General features: G+C 40.3%; 1 protein-coding gene across 3 annotated transcripts in view; it reads right to left on the reverse strand.

Annotated features, from left to right (window-relative positions):
* Nucleotides 1-18,176, reverse strand: part of LOC142656226 (bile salt export pump-like) — a 56,874-nt gene extending 38,698 nt beyond the window's left edge. For all 3 annotated transcript variants that reach the window (XM_075831113.1, XM_075831112.1, XM_075831111.1), the window contains exons 1-7: nucleotides 18,149-18,176; nucleotides 12,850-12,877; nucleotides 11,247-11,307; nucleotides 8,821-9,059; nucleotides 5,946-6,030; nucleotides 3,117-3,250; nucleotides 1,739-1,910 (exon numbers count right to left, since the gene is read on the reverse strand). In XM_075831113.1, coding sequence (XP_075687228.1) covers nucleotides 1,739-1,910; nucleotides 3,117-3,250; nucleotides 5,946-6,030; nucleotides 8,821-9,059; nucleotides 11,247-11,307; nucleotides 12,850-12,877; nucleotides 18,149-18,176 — 747 coding nt within the window. The remainder of the gene's footprint in view (nucleotides 1-1,738; nucleotides 1,911-3,116; nucleotides 3,251-5,945; nucleotides 6,031-8,820; nucleotides 9,060-11,246; nucleotides 11,308-12,849; nucleotides 12,878-18,148) is intronic.
* Nucleotides 18,177-18,484: the final 308 nt, after the last annotated feature.

Below are 18,484 nucleotides of genomic sequence, written 5' to 3' on the forward strand. Positions count from 1 at the left end.
TAAATTACAGTGTATTTTTCTTATATGTAGTTTCAATCCATTTGTAGGAATGATTGAAGAGACATCCTAGTTCCCATTACAGCCACATAATAGTCAAGTAGAGAAACAAAACAGAATTCTCATGCTGTTCTCTCACCATTTAATATAACTACATTTCATGACGCTAGATTTAAAGGGGAAGCACAACTTCTACCAATTATCCTGCTCTAAAGGCCATCGAGGCAAAGTTCAGACTAAACCTCATTGTGCTTTTAGCCGCATACATTACTTGTAAGAATGTAGACGGTCAATTTCTAGCGGTGAGGTCATTGGTACAAAAATTGATAAATTATACTTTTAATATGTTTTTTAATTAATTAATTTATTTGTGTGTATATATATATTTGTACATATTGTATATATATTTGCAATGTCCATTCACATAGAAAATATTGTCTATGAGTATTGTGGTTGAATTCAACTTTGGTCTAATTTTCAGTACAAAGGCAATTTTTTGTGGCAATATATAAAAAATTTCGCCATTGGGCAATCATGTAAAAATTTAGTCAATTGCTATGCATTTTTTCTTTAAAAATCACCTCCCATAAAAATGCTGCTTATAAATGTCTTGATAAAAAATAATACTATAATATACTACTTTAAGATGTTATTTCATTTCCTTATTATAATGTAAAAGTAGCAAATATCACAACAACCAACTTGGAGAATATTGGGCTACTCTTAGTTATCAAAAGCATAATTACGTCAATCACTGATCTGACAAGCCCCATAACCAAAAACATATTCCAATGTGGGCAGTCGATTTGTGGCAATATTAGTTGCATGATCATGCTAATAAAATCTCCCATCTGACATATTTTAGCAGATCCAGTCAATTTTGGCAAGATCTTCCAGCAATCTATTTCCAGGACCCACCATAAAATGATCATAGACATGAGGCAATTGTTACATATATTCCCCCAATCCCAACATTCCCATTTAGGCTGGAATTACGGTAAAGTAATTGCTATGGTGGGAGCAAACAGGGTCGGACTGGAGTTACTTGGGCCCACCAGAGGATGTGATTCTGAGGGCCCACCCTCCATCTATATAGAACATTTACATGTCCACTTCTCATTTCATCATAGTCCTTGTTGTTATCATTGTGCACACAGGACATATCATCAATAAGGTCTTTTAGGTAATTTGTGAATCATCACATCACATCAGGGTCTATAAGAAATAGACCCTAGTGGCAAGTGATTGGCACCAAAGAGCTCCAAAGAGAGTTGTATTCTGCTGGACCTTTAAGACCGATTATTGAGAAGAGCCTGGGGCCCACCGGAGGATCCTCTGGCTCCCTGGTGGGCCAGTCCAAACCTGGGAGCAAAGATAACTGTCCAAAAAAATTGGGTAGCACAGTCCGTATGATCCATGTCCAATCGGCAGCCAAGATAGACATGAGATCTCATGTCCCAGACCACTTTACACTGCATTTATTTTTACTTTATTCAGATATTGGCGTTGCTTATAAAATGGAAGGTACATGAAAGGATTAATGTGCATTTTTAGAATGGTCTCCTCTACATATATCTCCCATGAGCACTTGCTGTCCTCACTCTATATGTGTCTACTCTATTTCACATATATTGCTAGCAGGTATATTGCTAGCAGGTGTGTATACGTATATTTGTATTCTTTTCCCGCTCTGTAAGCATACAGCTGCAAATCTGTAATCCAATATTCAATAAAGACTTACCAGTGCCATTAAAGCTGCTCCTATACCAATAAGAGGACTCACAGCCACAATAACCAGAGTTAGTTTCCAGTTTCCAATAAATCCAATAAGGAATCCAAATATAAATGTAGAAATACGTTCAATGAAGATAGCGACCTGATCAGCAATGGCATTGTTAATTTTATTAATGTCACTGTTATAAGAAAAGAGAGAATGTTATGAACTGCTACTATAATATGTCATTGATAAAAACAGGAGAGAAGGAGCATGTACAGTTTTGTTAACTACATATAAAAGTGTTGAATCTAATCGTCCTGTCTAAATCATACAGTAAATCTCCACCTTTTAAAATCTTGTCATTTTTAGGTACAAAATTCTCTGCTGATAAAATTCTTAATATATCTTCATAGTGATCGGAGCTGTTTTTCTAATTCAGAGCTTCACATCCACTGTATAGACATGGCCTGCATCCACCACTAGAGGGAGCTTATGAGTTTATTGCATACTGCAATATTATAGAGTTCACTGTATAACAGTATGCAGTAAGCTCCCCCTAGTGGTGGCTGTGAGCAGCCAGCATGTTAAAGGCTATGTATACCTTTGAGGGCATTTTTTTTTTTTTTGCTTAATAAATAGATTAGTCAGTGCGTTTAGTGTAACTTTGTAAATAGTTTTTATTAAAAATTTGTTTTACTTTTGGAGATACAGCTGTTCCGTATTGCCTATACAGAACAGCTGTATCGCTCAGTTTACTGAATCCGTAAGACCGGCGGTCAGTGTCGGCGGGTACTGCGTGTCTCTGACATGCAGGATCCACGTGTAATCGATCAAAACTAAGTTATGAACTTAGATGTGATAGATTACAGGTGGATCCTGTATGTCAGAGACACACAGAGCCCACTCTCACTGAACCCGTCTGGTCCGCATGTCTTTGAAAGTAGTTGTATGAGATTACAATATAGGGTCTGTTCTTTTCTAGAAAAAGCGCCACTTGTGTACATGGGCTGTGCCTGGTATTACAGCTCAGGTCTTTTTCAGTGAAAGCCCAAGAGGGGGCTCTGTTTTTTGGGGGGAAAAAAAACATACCCTGTTTTAATAATCTTACATAACTTTTTAAAGACAATATGATAAATTTAAATGATTAACTATTTAGTCTTTGTAGCCTTATCAATGACCATAAAATGTAGTAAAATATATAGTGTAAGCTCGATCTCAACATTATTATTAAGTTTAGGATTAATGTGTGTGCGTGTAGCATGTCATGTGTATAATACCTATCCAGATACCTGCCATGTTGAATAAAATGTAAAGACTGAAAATCAGTGGTTGTCGTGTTCCTAACTTCAGTGTTTACTATTACAACAATTCTTGACCTCCATTAGTTTCCTTCCTTGCTTACTCTGAAATTCTCGTGTTCAGTTCTCCAACAGAGTTGCAATCAAACCAGCCTATGTCAAGCCTCATTATTTTCCTGAAATATTCTTTCCGAATGATTTGTATCTGGCGAGCTGCAGCCACAACCCATAGCGCAATCTGTTGGAAAAATATGGACAAGTTATATGGAGTCACAATACAACACCCATAAAAATCTATGGACCCGTACTATAAACATGTTAAATACTTTTACAACCTTTATAAAGTTAGTGTGAGTTTGTGTCCTTGCATTAGTTATAAAATTTTGGATGGTGTCATAATACATTACAATATTGAAATGTATAAGGGCATGACCACACATGGCGGAATTCCTCCGCAACTGTCCGCATCAATGCCGCACAGAATCTGCGTTGCAGATTCTGCAGCGGATCTGCACAAAATGTGCAGAAAATTGATGCGGACTGGCCGCTGCGGACTGCAGGAAAAGTGCTTCTCTTCTCCCTATTCAGTGCAGGATAGAGAGAAGGGACAGCACTTTCCCTAGTGAAAGTCAAAGAAATTCATACTTACCGCCCGTTGTCTTGGTGACGCGTCCCTCTTTCGGCATCCGGCCCGACCTCCCTGGATGACGCTCCAGTCCATGTGACCGCTGCAGCCTGTGCTTGGCCTGTGATTGGCTGCAGCCGTCACTTACACTGAAACGTCATCCTGGGAGGCCGGACTGGAGACAGACGCAGGGAGTTCTCGGTAAGTATGAACTTATATTTTTTTTTACAGATACTTGTATATTGAGATCGGTAGTCACTGTCCCGGGTGCAGAAACAGTTACTGCCGATCGCGTAACTCTTTCAGCACCCTGGACAGTGACTATTTACAGACGTCTCCTAGCAACGCTCCCGTCATTACGGGAGCCCCATTGACTTCCTCAGTCTGGCTGTAGACCTAGAAATACATAGGTCCAGCCAGAATGAAGAAATGTCATGGTAGTAAAAACAATACGCTCCGCAGCACACATAAGATCTGCGGACTTCATTGCGGAATTTTGACTCTCCATTGAAGTCAATGGAGAAATTCCGCCATGAGTCCGCAACCAGTCCGCCACTGCTCCGCAACAGACAGAGCATGCTGCGGACACCAAATTCCGCTCCGCAGCCTATGCTCCGCAGCGGAATTGTACGCATCGTGTAAACGAACACTGCTAAATTAAAGTGAAAGTCAATGGAGAAACGGCTCCGCTGCGGATTAACGCTGCGGAGTGTCCGCAGCGGAATTTAAGTGAAATTCCGCTATGTGTGAACCCGCCCTTATAGAAGCGATTGCAAGATGAGAGGTTTAAAACTCCAAGTGGAACTAAAAAAAAGATAAAAATATTTAAGTTTATTTTAAAAAAAAGTGTCCAAAGTTAAAAAAATAAACCACTTTTTTGCCATGAAAAGTACTTTTTTTTATTGTGCGTGGAAGTAGTAAAACCTAAAAAACTATATATACTTGGTATAACCGTAATCGTAACGTCCGTAGAATAAAGTTAACATTTTATTTATACCACGCGGTAAACAACATAAAAAAAAAATCCCCAAATGCCGAAATTGCTTTTTACAAATTACTTTTTTTTTTGTCAGTTGGGCCTTGCTACATATGTCTTGCTACATAGTGAGGACGGCTATCGCATATGATGAGCTATATCGTCGCAGCGGTGAGGTCAGTATGTAAGGCATGCTGTGGAGAGTGATTGGCTACAGCGGTCATTTGTCAGTACAGCACGTCATTGCTGAAGCAATATAAGCTGAGACTGGTGGGAAACCAAATTGAGCCCTGAAGATTACTTTCAAGGTAAAATGTACACCTTTGAAATATTTTTTTGTTGTTTTTTTTTTATAAAAATGTCAGTGTGTTTGTTACAACTTTCTAAATACTTTTATTAAAAATTATTTTTATTTTTAAAAATACATTTGCTTTGTATTCTGTATACAGAGAAGCTGTATCGTGCTCTAAGACCTGAATCCGTCAGGTCCACGGGACTGACGGGTTCTGTGATGGCAGGTCCTGCGTGACCTACATGTTATCGATCACATCTAAGTTAGATGTGATTGATAACAGGTGGATCCTGCGTGTCAGAGACACGCAGGAACCGCTGACACTGAACCTGTCAGTCCCGCTGACGACTTGACGGATACAAATTTAGCACACAATACAGCTGCTCTGTATACAGTATACAAAGCAGCTGTATCTTTAAAAGTAAAAATAATTTTTAATAAAAAGCATTTAGAAAGTTGCACAAAACACATTGATAGATATTTTTAGTTAAAAAAACAAAACTGTGCATAACCTATAAGATGGGAATTTATCAACTTTTATGCCAGATACATAGAGAGTGGAAATGGCTCAAAAGTCACAAATTATGACTTCTGAGCCGTTTCAGCCACTTAAAAATAAAAATCGGGTGGCGCTTAGTGGAGGGGGCTGGGCCACCCAGAGCCTAATGTATTTACTATAATTTACGCCAGAAGCTAGTGTAAATTATAGCGGAAACCTACGTCAGCTCCATGCTGGCCTAGATTTCACTTACTAGTGCATGAACAGCGTGCGCCCCTTAATACATTTATCTCACCTTACTCCTGCTTTTTCCTATGAAATGCCAATCTTAAAAAATTCCTTTATGCCCAAAAAACGATACACACAAATGCCAGACTAAACCTGAAGCTGCTTCCTAAGGTTAATAAGTGTCTATAATACTATGCAGAAAATATCGCACAAATTAACAAAGAAGGAGGTATGGATATATACCACCAATGGAAACATGTTATAAAGACTAAAGGGAGCATTGAGTTCATGTTAAAGTTTGAAAGACCTGTACCTGAAAGTAGCTGATCACCAGGACAATCACTCCGATTGCAATGTAGTAGTATGCAAATTGGGTCATCTCCGTCTCAATGTTTATTCTGTGGATTGGGATGAAAGGTCACAGTGCGGGGTCAGTGGAGTGTAACAGAATGCCATAAATATAAAAGGCAGCACTAATAAACAGTCCTAAATTACATTTTACTGAACCTTTCACCTGAACACTATTGATACAGACAGTGTCAGGAATGAAGAAATATTAATCAACATTAAAGGGGTATGTGATTTTTTTTTTTTATAAATTGTTATGGAGAAATGGCATCATTGGGAATAACCGAGGTGGAATCTGCGGAGCACCACGTGCCATCGATGTGAGAGGTGAACGCCGACTACGAAGGTGTACGAGGGCCGAACGGCACACTACAGTGGAGCAGCTCACCGTGAAAATCAACCAGGGGGGTACCAGACGTGTGTCTAAAACAACAGTTCAGTGAACCCTACGCGTATGGGGCTCCGAAGCAGACGGATGGTCACTGCTCTTATGCTAACAAAGGTGCATCGTAAAAAAAGGCTTTCATTTGCACGGCAATATCGGAATTGGACCACGGATGAGTGGCAAAGGGTTGCCTTCTCTGATGAGTCACGTTTTCTGCTTCATTGAACGGATATACGTTGTCATGTCAGGCGAGAAACATCAGAGAACAAACACCCGGCAACCATTGCTGGAAGAACACAAGCTGATGGTGGCAGCGTTTATGGTCTGGGGTATTTTTTCATGGCGTTCTCTGGGCCCACTCATCCATGTGGGAGGCTCTCTGAACCGATTTGGGTATGAATCCATTGTTACAGATCACGTCCACCCATACATGCGGTTTGTCTTCCCTGGGGCAGATGGAATCTTCCAGCAAGACAATGCGACATGTCACACGGCTAGAGATGTCCGACAGTGGTTTGAAGAGCACGACCAAGACTTCCAAGTACTTCCCTGCCCCCTAATTCACCAGACTTGAACCCAATTGAGCATTTGTGGGACCTCGATCATCTTGTTCTCTATGGATCCTCCCCCACCCACCCCCCAGCAAATGTTGGATGCTCTGCAGTCAGCACGGCTCCAGATACCGGACAACCTACCAGCACCTTATTGAGTCACCCCCGGCCTGTCTAGCTGCTGTCCGTGCTGCACACGGCAGTTTCTCTGGATATCATCTGATGGTCATAATAATGTGACCCGACTGTGTATATTCTAATATAATTTCTGTATCAATTCCTTATAGTTTTCAGGATCTCTACTTGCTGTCATTCAATAGAAAACTTCATTGTTTACTGTCCATGGTTATGTGGTGATCACAAAGGTGCACCTCCTGTTACAACACACAGCTCTGATACACATACTGTAATTGTAACAAGCATTGCACCTGGACGGTTTTTTTTATCCACTGGAAGTAAACATTGAAGGTTCCTATTGAATGAAAGCAAGCAGAGATCTTGAAAACCATTAGGAATTGATACAGCAAGTATATTAAACTTTTTATAACTTTTCGTTATACAAATAAGTACATTTATTTGCAGAAACCGGAATAGTCCTTTAAGAAACGTTGCACCATATATTGTCATAAGTTTATCAGACATTTCTATACTACATTCTCATGAATATTGGTTCAGCCTATAAAACATTTGCCTCTCATAACTTCTATGGCCCGGGTTACATGAAGACTTTGTAGGCACCAAAACATGTGACATTCAAAGACATACAACTGTGACACCCATAGGAATGGATAATGATTGGCTAAGTTTGTAAAACTGTATGCAACCATGACAGTGGTTGCAAAATATGTACAGCTAAGGCTAGGGCTACACGGCGACTTTGGCCGCATTACAGGTTGCACGACTAATGATCGCTGTGTCGCGATGTCTGCATTGCAGGTAATAAAAGTCAATGTGGTCTCTGACCTGTGCGTTGCCACGATCACAACACCACAGCTGCAAGGAATCCAAACCCGCTGGACTTCTTGAGACTGTGCGATTTTCAGACCTGTGTCGTGGTCAAAGTTGCTGTGTAGCCCAAGACTAATAGCAACTTTTGAAGGAATTAACACATTGCATAATATCCAAATTCTCGTATGTTAATGGTGAACATTAAGCTACTGTAGACCTCTGAATGAATAAATGAATGAATTAATTAATTCATTAATTAATTTATTTAGGCAAAGGCAAGTTTTTCCTTTATTGGGGGGAGATGATACTTAACACAAAATCGGTGCTGTGCCAGATGTAGGCAGTTTTGGACTAACGGGGCAATGACTATTCAAACAGGATTGGTCATAAATAACCAACTTCACACATTGCCCCATAAACTTTTTATTTTATTTTATACATAAAAATCCACAGCAACTATTCAGGGTCTGCAAAAAAGCTGGGTGACAACCTCTTCGGACAGCGCTGTTGCCATCTATTATGCATGTAGTAGGATAACTTAGAAATAGCTGGATTAAAAATGATGGCCTCATGCATACGGCCATGTTCATGTTACGGCACCCATAAACCGATGTGGTCCTACACTTTTAGAGGCTTTTAACTACATATGGAACAGAAATCAGAGGGAAGTTTGCCTGAAGATGGGCAAAGAGCTCTTAACAGTAATACCAGTTTTATGTGCAGAGTGCATGCAGGGGACGGGCAGCGCTGGAAGTCTGTGAGGTGCAGCTTCAGCCAATAGCTGCAGAGCACTGAGTGATGTCAGAGAAGGGGGCATTGTTTTGGCAACTGCTGTTGTACAGCCAAGAAACATGCAGCAGTAGTAGTTGTTATTATTGCCAGTGGTGTTAAAGACCTGTAGTGTGGAAACTTGCATTTGATGGACAAAATCTGAACTCGAGACTGTCAAACCTTACCCACAAGCCACCGTAGAGTTTTCCATTTCAAAGATGGTACCATTGACCCAGCTGATTGTATCATTGATACATGTTTTGTTCTTATCCTGAAGAAGCTGACCTTCTTTGTCATATGCGATAAATGTGTCAGTCATTAAACCATAGATAAAAAGCATCATCGGTTGAGCTGCTCCATGGACTAAAGCACACACTGCCCCGACTACCATCATAATGGTGTCCTTGCAGGAAGCATATCGAAACTAAAAGAAAACCAGGCATCAAAATTAACATACTGTTAAGAATATTTATACAAGAATTTTCCCTCTGATTATTACAAATCCCAATATTAAACTGTCAATACACATTAGATAAATGTGAGACAATGCCGATAATTTCTGAGTGATCTACCAATAGCCTTTTCGGTGTAATGACTATCCATTGAGGCTGGAGGACAGTGGGGACCTCATGTGACCCAGGACACTGAACTGAACCCTCTGCTGTTTCCAATGGTGGATCATCATTGGGCGTTTTGGGCGGCCGCCCAGGGCCCGAGGCTACCGGGCGGCCCATTGCCGCCCCAAGTACAATGCGTATTTGCTGTGATTTTGCCGTGAATCACGGCAAAAACCGCGACAAAACGGCATTATATACATCGTGTAATGGACCTGCAGACATAAAGGTCACATGACCTTATGTCTGAAGTTCTTGTTACTGATTAGAGACCTGCTGGTCACATGACCGCAGGTCCTACAACAGCAGCAAGAGAGAAGACCGTGAGGTGAGGTGACCTGCTAGGTAAGTATAAGGGGATCATGGATTTGTTTAAGGGGTCTGTGTTTAGGGGGTCTGTACTTAGGGGGTCTGCATTTAGGTGGTCTGGGGTCAGTATTAGTTTAAGGGGTCTGTATTTAGGGGGTCTGTATTAGTTCAAGGGGTCTGTATTTAGGAGGTCTGGGGTCTGTATTTAGGGGGTATATATTTAGGGTGTCTGTATTAGTTTAGTGGGTCTGGTCTTGGGTCTGTATTCAAGGGGTCTGGTCTGGGGTCTGTATTTAGGAGGTCTGTATTAGTTTAATGGGTATGTATTTAGGGGGTCTATATTAGTTTAAGGTTTGTATTTAGGGGGACTGGTCTTGGATCTGTTAGTTTAAGGGGTCTGTATTTAGGGGGTCTGGGGTTCTGTATTAGTTTAAGGGGTCTGTATTTAGGGGATCTGGGGTCTGTATTTAGGGGTCAGGTCAGGGGTCTGTATTTAGGAGGTCTGGGGTCTGTATATTTAGGGGGTCTGGTCAGGGGTCTGTATTAGTTTATGGGGGTCTGTATTTAGGGGGCCTGGTCTGGGGTCTGTATTCGTTTAGGGAGTCAGGTCTGGGGTCTGTATTTAGGAGTCTGGTCCGAGGTCTGTATTTAGGGTGCTTGTTCTGGGGTCTGTGTTTGTTTAGGGTGCTTGTTCTGGGGTCTGTATTTTCTTAGGGGAGGTCTGATCTGGGAACAACAATAGTTTAGAAGGCCTGGGGCCTGTATGCATTCTAATTTATTAGTCTGAGTAAAAGGGGTTGTCCAGGGACATTGATAGGTCATCCGTAAGAAAAAACAGGCCGTGCCCGGACAACCCCTTTAATGTATGGTCCTGGGCCTTGGTGTCTGAATTTCTATAGAGGCTGGAAAGGGCTGCAGAAGCAAGGAGCAAAGATGTCTTATCAGGAGAAGTCACCATACCGGTCTGTATCAGATGGAGAAGAATAGAGAACGACTCCCGTCAGAGAAGACGTCACTTGTGAGTCACTGGATCTATAGAGGATCTGTCGCCTCTCCTGACATGTCTGTTGTAGGAAATCCTTGTATTCCACATAAAGACTTTGTGTACCCAGGACCAATAGACAAATGCGGTTTACCATTCCAATTGTCTGGAGGATGTGTCCCTACACAGTGTTATACTGTCAGCGATGGTTTCAGACTGTCAGTATGTAGGGACACAGCCCTTTGACAAGTGGAATCGTAACACTCATTTGTCAATGCTCGCACAAAAAGGCGGTGTTCACTATAGACACGGCAGAGCGGCGGTGAGAAAGGGGGGCCCAAGTTTGTGGAACAGCCCAGGGCCGATGGTCTACTTAATCTGCCACTGGCTGTTTCTTTAGAAGCAGGCATAGAATTGTGATCTGAGTGTGGGAGAACATCATAGCAGCAAGTCTCCACTCCTTCAATAGCTGAGCTCATGAAAAACTGACAATTAGAGGTTGAGTGTGCACAGGGGAAGAATTGCTGATGAAAAACGTCTGATACAGGTAACATTATGATCAGAAATACCTTTATTGCACAAGTACACACAATTAGAATACTTCCACTAGAATGATGAGTATTCAAAGCCTATATCCAACTTTATGATTGACTCCGAATTTTATTTGTGCTACCTGCACCACAACTTTATGAAAATCCAAACTTACTAGCTGAAAGAATCCAACACGGATTTCTTTTTCTTTCTTTTTCTTTAATTTCTTCCCTGACCTGGAGAAAGAAATACTGTACAATAAAGGAAAGGTATAATATTGGGGAGATTTTGTCAAAACTAGTTAAAGGTTTTCCCAAACTCAAACAATCAGATTTCAGCCTTCATGTATTTTAAACATATTAAAATATGAAATCAACACCTGGTAAGCTGCTAAGGACAACTATGACACTTTTTCTTTGTGTTAATTTTGATAAATCTCCCTCATTGTACTTTGTTAAAATCATCCAACTGGCATTTAAAAAAATATGATATTCTTTCTAAAAAATGTTTAGATCTACATTTCTCGACAATTACAAAAAGACATTGTTACAAAAAGATCAATAAAGATCTTTAATCATTGATGGTCTACACTTAGGAAATGCCATAAATGTTTAATCAGTGGAAGTCAGAACAATGAAGGGGCCACGGCGCTTGCATTCCCTTCTTTGTTTACACAGGCACAGGGGCTTGTCGTAACGGGCGGCTGTGCCTGGTACTGCAGCTCAGTCCCATTTACTTCCCAGGGGACGGACCCCCATTGATCCAACATTGATGACCTGACTTAAAGGGGTTATCCGGGGAGTAAAAAACAAAACAAAAAAACCCCACCAACTTTCTTAACCACATGTATTGTACAGTATATCTTTATTCAACTACTTTCCATTAAAAAAAATATTTCTGCGTTACTTACTGATCCCCGTTGTAACGCTGCAGCCGAGGTCACACTTACGGTTATTAGTCGGGACTTGTGGTTTCTGTGCACTTATTAAACTACAAGTCCCATCGTGCACTGCTTCCCTCTTCTTGACATGTGTCCCCGTCCCCTCCCGCTTCCACCCAAGCACACCCCATTGATTAAATAGTGTAATCCCTGTGCTCTCCCACAGTCTCTCCAGTCCCCAATCCTCTTCCAGCTCTTTTACACCACACATCGTTATGGGAATGTGCATGCCCCAGATTTGGATGCTGTTGGAGAGGACTAGCTTACTACTGCCGAAACATCATAGCGCCAGCCCCCTAGTGGTCATATGACACACTGATGACACTGCAGGGAGAGCTCAAGTAATCCAATGACCCGCTGACCCTGCTACAGCTAGCGGTCATGTGACTTCATGATGCTCCGACACCACTGAAGGGGGAGAATGCTATCAATCACATGGTCGTGTGTCGGAGCGTCATCATTATGACACGAACTACAGAACTCCCAGAGTGGTGGCTTATGAAAATTCGTAAAACGGAGCCAGACTGGCTACACAAGTATATAGGTAAGTAGGGTCAATTTCTAGTTTTAACCAAATAGGCAATGATGTTTTTGTGCCGGGATAACCCCTTTAAGGATAGGTTATCAATGTTTGAGTCCCAGGGAGTGCCTTATTATTATCCTTTCAATCTAGCAACAACAATTGGATGACTGGTAAGTACAGAATGTTTGGACCTCTTATTTTTCATTTACAGTATAATGATAATTGATCATGATACATTTGTTGAGTTTATTGTGTTCATTAATGCTGTAAAATACAACAGTATATATACTGCTTAGCTTTATTCCAAATACATACCCATCTTGTAAACACTGTAATTCCCCCTCTGAAAAAGAACACAATGAGTGAGAGCGCCTATGAAAATCGTGTTAATAATGTAATAAAAAAAAACCTGATGAGAGGGATTGGACTACCTGATTTTGAGAAGTATAGAGACGCAACCCATATCAACAGAGTCCTAGAACTATACTTTTATCCAAAACGCAAATTATGGACGGACATAGAACTGCATATGCTTAACCAAAAATTTGAAAGATATATGTGGATCACCCCCCACAATAGAATTCAATACAACACAATCGGAAACTCTCTGACAAATTTCACTCTACGGACTTGGCACAAACTTAACAAAAAAAACCTGATGGTCCCAAATATCTGTGAACTGACGCCTTTCTCATTTCTCATACCTAACAAATTCAGATCCTTGAAACAGACCATTTCTGATAATCCAACATTAGCTACCTTAGCGGTAAAACATTTAATTAAAAACAACAAAATTGTACACCAACTAACGGATCTGCCCGAGTTTAAGGATTCAAACTTAAGTGAACAAGACGACAAAACGATCCTGGAAGCAATCAGACTGTTCTCACCAGAGATTACTGACTCAACATCATATAATTTATTATCAAAATTTGGTCCCCAACCAAAACCGGTCAAGAGTATGATATCGAAATTATACAAGTCATTATTATTAACCTCAGATCCACCTTCCTTTATCTCAAGATGGGAGAAAGACCTAAACACTAAATTCTCAGCAGAACAAACCAAAATAATCTTAAACCACTCTCACTCTTTCTCAATCTCAACAAGAATCCAGGAACTTAATTATAAGATCATAGCGAGGTGGTATAAAACTCCAGAGGTTCTCAATAAGATTGATCCGTCTTACTCTCCCACTTGTTGGAGATGTGGAACAGCAAAGGGGGCGCTTTTGCATATATGGTACGAATGTCCCTTAATACTCCCATTTTGGCAAAAGGTCCAAGGCATCTTAAGAAAATTTCTAGCCATAGACATTACTCTTACTCCAGAACTAACACTACTTAACCTAGACATGTCGTATCAATATATAAATCGTAACTCTGCTTTACCACATCTTATAAGTGCAGCAAAGACCTTAATAGCTAGACACTGGAAAGAGGTTGATCCCCCTACAATAACTGAGTGGTTAAGAGAAATAAATATAATACAATCGTACGAAAAAACTAAATGGCTTTTGAACCAAGACCTAGACAAATTCCAACATATATGGGACAATTGGATACAATTTTATAAATCTGTAGATTTATCCTAATTAGCTAATACTACAGCCTGATCCCACATTTAGATAACCATCAAATTGTCTTCCTGAGGCAAGTCATCTACTCACAAGATTTTCCGTATATTGGTTCAAGGGATTTAATGCCACATGTTTTAAGGTCAACACCATATTGATTTCTCAATATAACATTATTATGCCGGATTGTATTGTTTGAGATGCATTATTATATTAATAGATGTTTCGCATTGTGAAGATGATCTGTTGCCCCCTCCCTTTTTTATTTTTGTACCCTTCCTTCCTTTTTGTTTGTTGGAAAACCCTAAAATAAAGAATTTACAAAAAAAAAAAAAAAAAAAAAAACCTGATGGGAAATTTGCTATATTGTACTCTGTCCAAGATTATTATTATTTTTTTTTATCTAGCCATTTTCTGCGTGATAAATATAAAGCTGTGCATAGACAAAGTTTAGAAAGTTAAGCAGGCAGTTATTACCAACCATCTCTCATTAATGTGGATGATAGGCCAACAGCCGTAATACGGGCGCATTAGAGCATTTGTACTACTGGTGCAATACCCAGACCATTCTACTGATGGTGATCTATGCCAGGTTCAAAAAAACAGCGGGAGGTCTAGATATTGCGGCCGTAATACGGACACTAAAATGTACCCGTATTACAGCCGTGTGAAAGTGGCCTAATGGAGGAGGACGAGAGTGGCTGTTTGATACCTCTGGCGCCGCTTCGCTCAGTGGAGAAACCAATGAGTTGACAGAAAAAAACAAACCATGGACAATTCATGTTTTCCCTTCATAAGTAAGAACCTGAGAAGTATTGGCAGTTATCCTACGTCTACAAAGTCTCTGCAGAAAACTTTAAAGAGGATCTGTCACTAGTTTATTAATGCCCTATCACCTAATTAATCTAATAGGCGCTATGATGCTGATAACTGCAGTGTAAATTGTGTTTCAAAACGTTTATTATTTGCAAAGTTATGAGTATTTTTCCAAATATGCTAATTTGGCTGTACTTGCCAAATAGGAGGTGACTCTTTCTTTTCTCTTTGGGTGGTGTAATGTTTTCTGTATGACGCTGTCCAATCAGCATCATACAGTTCTGCTCTTCCCTGCCCAGCAGCACAGCGTGATCATATAGTATACAGCTTCCATTCCCGACTGTGTTTTCAACTGGTGATACCTCCTGTTGTTTTACAGCTAGAACTGCAAATGAAAAGATTAGAGTTTCATCTTTCATATACTACCAGAACCACTGTTCTAGGTGGTCCACAGCCTGATATATAGCTATTTGAATTGATCCCCTACCCTCGAGCCTCAGTCTCTCACACTGTGTGAAGCAGCTTGATGCTGATAGGACAGCGTCAGAGGCTGTAAGGTAGCTCCGCCTAAGGAGAATCACTAGTGTAGACGCCCACTTGTCTAGTATTTTGCATATTTAGAAAAAAAACTCATAACTTTGAAAATAATAAACTTTTTGGGACACAATTTTCACTAGTATTATCTGTGTGACAGCGCCTATTAGATTAGCTGGGAGACTGGGCATTACTAAACTAGTGACAGATCCTCTTTTACTCATCATCAATTCAAAGTCTATGGGTATCTTGTGTAAGGACTTTTGTCTTTTCTATAGTTTGCCTTTGTACAATTCAACACTTAAGTCCCATTGTTATCTTAAGGCCAAAGGTTGTTGAAATCACCAAGTCACTATTATCTATAAATATAAGTATGACTACAGGTCACAGTACTCGTCCTTCATCGTAAGTTCAAGTTGAATCTATTTAAAGGCTATGTACACCTTTGACATCAGGTTTTTTTCCAGTGTGATTGGTGCAACTTCCTAAATACATTTTATTAAAAATTAATTTTACGTTTTGTGAAACAGCTGCTTTGTATTCTGTATACAGAGCAGCTGTATCTAGCACAAAGACCTGAATCTGTCAGGTCAGCGGCACTGACGGGTTCAGTGACAGCAGGGATTCACCTGTAATCGATTACATCTAAGTTATGAACTTAGATTTGATCGTTAACAGCTTAATCCTGAGTGGGAACTGACGAATATAAGATTTAGTGTAAAATACAGCTGCTCTGTATATAGAATACAAAACAGCTGTATCTCAAAAAGTAAATAGAAATTTTTAATAAAATGTATTTAGGAAGTTGCACCAATCACACTGATGTATAATTTTATATAATTTTATATATACATATAAATTAACATACAAACATTATTTGTAGATATAGGGAAGTATGAGAGGAGACCCTTTAACAAGACCATTACTAGCTGAAGTCCAGAGGATCCTGAATAGTGCCCAGATTAAGAAATAATAATGGGCTATGTCACGACTGGGCACAGGAGGACTACCAGAAGACAGTCCATTTGGAATATCACTTTGGACCAGATCACAAGCATTAAGTTTTAAGGGATTGTATAAGTTTAGAAAAATAAGCTCTTGTCCTTGGGGTGTACCGTGTGTCTGGTATGTACGGGGCTGATCTCCAATAATAGACACAGCCCATGTACAATAAGGGACTGTTCAAGGTGTCCGTGAAAACTTCATGGCACATAACTTACACAGGCTTCATGTTTGTGTCCCTTATGAAAGTTTTTATGGACTGATGAATTTACAACCCTGGAAAATATTCATTTTCTAAATATATTTCAATGTCACTATTTTCATGTGGCACATAAAAATTATGACTGAGGATTGTGGATAAACAGTGGAGAAATTGCAAGAAGAAAATAGAAAAAGGACAAGATATAACCTCAAATTCAGTACATTTTCAGTTTGGGAGCATGCTCTCTATAGAAACTACATGAGTTGCATTTTCATAGTTATTCCCTTGGATAGTTTTATATTAGATATACCGGTAAGTCCCCATGCACACGAACGTGCTTCTGCGGCCACAATTCCTCCCAAAATCAATGGGAGAATTGCGGCCCCATTCATTCCTATGGGTCCATACACACGACCGTGGTTTCCATGGGCCGTGCATGGCCCAGGAGCCTGGACCGCAGAAAGAACGGACAAGTCTTATTACAGCCGTGTTCTGCGGTACTGGCTCATAGGAAATAATGGATGTGGCCATGTGCACGGCCCACGATTTGCGGGCGGCTCGCGGGTGACACTCCGCTGCCGGCCGACCCGAAAATCACGGCCGTGCACATGGCTACGGTCGTGTGCATGAGGCCTAACAGCATTTGCATTGGGGAAACTTCAATTTATACTGTGGCCAGGATGTATGTACCATAGACACAATGAATGCAGCTAATATGCAGACCTTGGAGAGAGGGGTCTAGTCGTGGTTTCTCCCAACCCTTCACTATTAGGTGGCCATAAACTATGTAGGTCTTCAGAGGAACTGCAATACTAGAAAGAAAATAAGGTGTTGGGGAATTAACCCAGGGGTTATGAAAAGGGGTGAAGGCAGATGTGTAGCTAGGTTCTCCTACACCCGGGGCAAAAATTCAGATTGGCGCCCGCCGTCCCCAATTTCTTTCCCAACATCTCCTTCCCCCTCGCCATGTTTGCTTTCCCTACCAATGAATGAGGTGTAAAAAATTTTTTTTTAATGTAACTCGAGCATAAAACCATTTGTACATTTTACAAGCAATATAGTTATATAACAATAAGTTAAAAGAAAATAAATTAAAGAGGCCACACACTGCCCCCTGTAGATAGCGCCACACAGCTTCCCTCTTGTAGATAATGCCACACAGCCCCCCTCTTTTTTGAAAATATGCCTGTGGCCGCGTACTCTTCCCTTTGCACTGCGCATGTCCTTTTTGTACAATGTTCCGGGAGAATTAAAAAAAAACACCTGTTTTGTGGACTGCCAGCGGCGCCCCCCTTCTTCCATCCTAGTTGAGCCCTGCCTACCGCCCCCCCCCCTCTAGCTACACCCCTGGATGAAGGAAAAATTATCACTGAACCCAGCACCATAATGTGGGTCCACCAGTAACTAACTCATACTTTACAATTTATGATAATCTCTATCCTCATTTGGATCTGAGAAAATGTAGAGAAAAAAATTGTAGTTACCATTTGTGGAAGACTTTTGGCTCTCCATGTAGTTATCACTGCAAGACAAAAGATAGGAATAATATTTTCATAGCTATCTATACAGAAAATATCTATCGTTTAGGAAAATCAAGACAGGAAAATCCATATATCAAAAATTTCAACAATTTCCATTTCTGCCTTTTTTTTATGCCTACTCAATCTGCGCTTGTACATTGAAAATTTATTTTTTTCCGTTTTCCAATCACTGCTACCTTACAAAGCAATGTTTGCAGAAAGTAACTGACTACAAGAACAATACAGCCACTCGTTACAATTGCCAGAACAATATGTCAAAGGTGAGCACATTGAAATGAC

Source organism: Rhinoderma darwinii, chromosome 6 (genome assembly GCF_050947455.1).
Source record: "Rhinoderma darwinii isolate aRhiDar2 chromosome 6, aRhiDar2.hap1, whole genome shotgun sequence".
In the NCBI taxonomy this organism is placed as follows: domain Eukaryota; kingdom Metazoa; phylum Chordata; class Amphibia; order Anura; family Rhinodermatidae; genus Rhinoderma; species Rhinoderma darwinii.